At 45.3% G+C, this 3,988-nt stretch overlaps 1 protein-coding gene across 1 annotated transcript; it reads left to right on the forward strand.

The window, feature by feature from the left end:
- The first annotated feature begins 1,819 nt into the window (after window positions 1-1,819).
- On the forward strand, window positions 1,820-2,796 carry LOC149811922 (E3 ubiquitin-protein ligase SIRP1-like). The gene has a single exon (XM_089993612.1). It carries the CDS (start codon window positions 1,884-1,886, stop codon window positions 2,718-2,720), a length of 837 nt encoding a protein of 278 aa, XP_089849738.1. The 5' UTR covers window positions 1,820-1,883; the 3' UTR covers window positions 2,721-2,796.
- The last annotated feature ends 1,192 nt before the right edge of the window (window positions 2,797-3,988 follow it).

Genomic DNA, 3,988 nt, shown 5'->3' on the forward strand with positions numbered 1-3,988 from the left:
AGGAGATTACATTCGGATTGTGGATGGCAGTGGCATAGTACTTAAGTCTAGTTGGATACTTATTCCATGTGGCTATTTGTTTTTGTTTTACGTATTATCATTTGGATCTTTTTGGATCAATTGTAATGGGTCTGGATTCGTATCCAGAAACTTATATAAATATAGTAGAATAGGGTTACGTGAGGGGGGGGGCGGGCGGGGGGGAGGCTTTCTGTTCTTTTCCCTAAGTGAGATTCTGAGTTTCATTCAGTTTTAAAGTTTTCTTTGCGCGATTGCATTTTTTTGGCTTTTTATTCTTGTTTACGCATTGGCGCTGCATCAGAGCCCATAGGCAAGGTAACTTAAAAGCTACATCTCCTTCCTGATGCGAAGATACATCCCATGTTCCACATATTGAGGCCCAAGCCTTATATAGGCTCTCCTCCATCTGAGCTAACTGACTTGCCCGATTTGGGAGAGATCGCCCATCTGGTTTCTTACAGGTTCTTGAGAAGAGAAGAAGACTCATCAAAAGACGTCTTACCATCAAGATCCTAGTTCAATGGAGTGAGTTCATACTAGATGAAGCGACTTGGGAGATTGAGGGCCAGCTCTTGAAAAGGGTTCCCGAGTTCCATCCTTAAGGATGTTGTTTTGAAGAAGGCGAGATTTGATAACATCCTGTTTTTGTCATTTTTTTTTTGAGTATTCTCTTGTATTGGTCAAGTATTTATAGTGGATCTCCTCACACGTTTGTTTTGGATCCAAAGATCCATGAAAGGTGTAAGAGTTAACTTGGGGTATTGTGAGAGGTATTTTATTACTTGTGGGTCTATGGGCTTTATATATACCCCTATGCTTGTGATTTCTCTCATTCTAACTTTCGAGAATTACTTCTTTTTGGCCTCTTTTTTTCATAAAGTGGATTTGGCTCTTGCTTTTAAGCTTAAGATTAGGCTCAGTTGAGTTCTGAGATTTTCCATTCATCTCTTCTCCAAATTCCACCACTCTCTATCTCCACCATAATCCTCCATAGCCGGCTGGCCTTCTCCAGTTCTACTCCATCATCCCACCTACTTCAAGATCGGCTACCAATACACTCGTGCACGGACACTCTGCTAGTTAACATGAAAAAAATCAACTCATGCTGTATTCACCCGATCGACCCAAATCCTAGTGGCTAAAGAAGAGTCCTCACACTCTCCTTCTTGGCGGCAAAACCGGTGTTGACTGCTGAAAGAAACCATGACTAAACTGTAACCCAAATAATATCTGAATCGTCCCTTTTATCTAGGTCGGCTGGACTGCATCTCTTGCCTCTTGATTGTTGATGGTGTCGAGCTTGCAGCTCTCTAAGCATCATTTTTTTTTTGTCGTATCACACACCAATTTAACAGGCGTGGCGTAACCCTAAGCAGCTGAGCACCACCTAGCCAGAGGCTATTTGGCTGAAGGAGAAAAGTAAACCGCATCCTAAGTATGGCCCAAACCAATTTACCCACTAAGAATTACATCCTATCCCAAGTACCCAACTCATTCTGTTCGAGATCCATACCCGCCTAAACTTGGATCCTGTGAGGACGTCCAATAGGGGAAAAGTCAACCGACTCGCACCAGGCCAGGCCCAGCGGGGCCAGAGAGAGAGTGAGGAAGAGAAACAATGGTCGTCGTTTTAGATCTTTCCAAGCCACTCCATATTCTTTCAGTGGTCGCACACCCATAGTTTTCCCAAAACTCCTCTTACCCATTCATTTTTTGTTTTTAGCTAGATAAAGATTCCAGCGCACACCCATAGTTTTTTTAGATAAATATCTAGGTCCCCAAACTTCTACCCATTCATTTTTTAACAACTAAAAAACCCCACTTAATTTTCTTCCTGTTCCCAGAATCTGCAGAGAGGATTCATGGCTTCGACCAACCCCTCACAGCCGTATTGGTGCCATACCTGTTCCAGAACGGTCAGCCCTACAAGAACCGAGGACGAGGTCGAGTGCCCACACTGCAACACAGGTTTTCTGGAGCAGATCACTCACAGATCCATCTCCCTCATATTTCCGTTGCTCTTAGGCCTCATGGGTGCTCGACCAAATAGGAATTCTTCCACGACGAGTGCAGATTCGGAGTCGAACCGAGAGCAAAACCAGGGAGGCGAGGAGGGTCGGGTGGATGAGAGGATCATCCTGATTGACCCTCTGAACCAGGCGATCATCATCCAATCGAGGAACTTCGACGGCCTGCTGGGCGATCTCATAGAGAACGAGATTCTGAGGAACGGTTGGCTTCTTGCAGGGGATGGTGGGGTTTCCTCGTCTCCTGCGTCGAAGGAAGCGGTGGAAGCCATGGCGAAGGTGGAGGTGGACGGGGAGGCGCAGTGCCCCGTGTGCTTGGAGGGGTTTGGTGTGGGTGGGGAAGCGAGGGAGATGCCCTGCAGCCATAGGTACCATGATGGGTGCATACTCAAGTGGCTGGAGAAGCACAGCACCTGCCCTGTCTGCAGGTTTCAGATGCCCATGGAGGAGCAGAAGTCGGTCGGTGGTGGTGGCAGCAGGGATCAGGAGGATGAGGGAAGAGAGGAGGGTGTGGGTGAGAGGAGGAGGAGAAGGAGAAGAATATTGTTGTCTTTGCCTTTGGTGCTCGATGGGCTGGTGTCCTTGAGTAGGAGGACAGGGCCTCGTGCTGATTCAGAGGCGGTCGATCATCAAGAGGCGAGTTCCACTCAGGCTGGCGATCAATCCGTCTAGGGCTCCAAACTTTTCAATTTGATGCTTTCCTTTTTTTTACTTTTTGCCTTTTATGCATAATTTCTTTTTTGTTTAAGACTTTTTTTTCGAAGAAAGAAAAAGCTCTCTCCCTCTCAAAGGAAGGTGGTTCTCCCAATGGAGAGGGTGGTGTATGTTCGCCCCCGATGATTCACTGAATCCCACGTCTGTGTTCGGGGCGGTCGATCATCAAGAGGCGAGTTCCACTCAGGCTGGCGATCAATCCGTCTAGGGCTCCAAACTTTTCAATTTGATGCTTTCCTTTTTTTACTTTTTGCCTTTTATGCATAATTTCTTTTTTGTTTAAGACTTTTTTTTCTGGATGAATGAAGAAAGAAAAAGCTCTCTCCCTCTCAAAGGAAGGTGGTTCTCCCAATGGAGAGGGTGGTGTATGTTCGCCCCCGATGATTCACTGAATCCCACGTCTGTGTTCGGGGCTTTGAATGAGCACCACGTATACAAGCACATGGGGCTCGTATTCCCGTGTATGTTGACATAACTTTGCATCGGACTCTGGTGTTGTTGCAAAGACTTAAGTACCCTTTCTTGCTATTTTTCTCCATAAAGTGATGGTTTGAGAAAATGACAAAAATGTCTTTCATTCAAAAAAGAAAAAACAAACAGTTTAAAAAAAGGACAAACATGTCCTTCATCCAGAAAGTCGAGGATGATGTTGACTCTTCAAAGTCTTCTTCTTTTTCTGTTCAAAAAAAGGACAAACATGTCTTCTTCTTCTTTCTTCGTAAAACACTGTAAAACCCTCTCTCTCTCTCTAGAGAAGAAATCAAGGGAAACAAATAGTTCTTCCTGGAGAAGGTCATGAACATCAACCCTCTCACTCTCTCTTCCTTCTCTTTCTACTTCTGTGCACATCCAATAGACGATCCTACATTGATCCATCGTCATTTTCTTCTTCTTCCTTCTTCGTAAAACACTGTAAAACCCTCTCTCTCTATAGAGAAGAAATCAAGGGAGATAAAGGGTTCCTCCTGGAGAAGGCCATGAACACCAACCCTCTCACTCTCTCTCCCTTCTCTCTCTACTTATGTGCCTGATTTAAAGTTTTTGCCCTTACAGGAGGGGGGTCCGGGGGTTCATCCCAGCGTGGGTAGCATCATTCAACTAAATGAGTTGTAGATCCTGATTCATAGTTTTTACCCTTATAGGAGAGCGGTCTGGGGGCTCCTCCCAACGTGAGTAGCATCATTCAACTTGAAGAGTTGTGGAGTCTGATTCAAAGTTTTTACCCT

The sequence above is a fragment of the Nuphar pumila genome, chromosome 17 (assembly GCF_984573655.1).
Source record: "Nuphar pumila chromosome 17, dmNupPumi1.hap1.1, whole genome shotgun sequence".
NCBI classification, from domain to species: domain Eukaryota; kingdom Viridiplantae; phylum Streptophyta; class Magnoliopsida; order Nymphaeales; family Nymphaeaceae; genus Nuphar; species Nuphar pumila.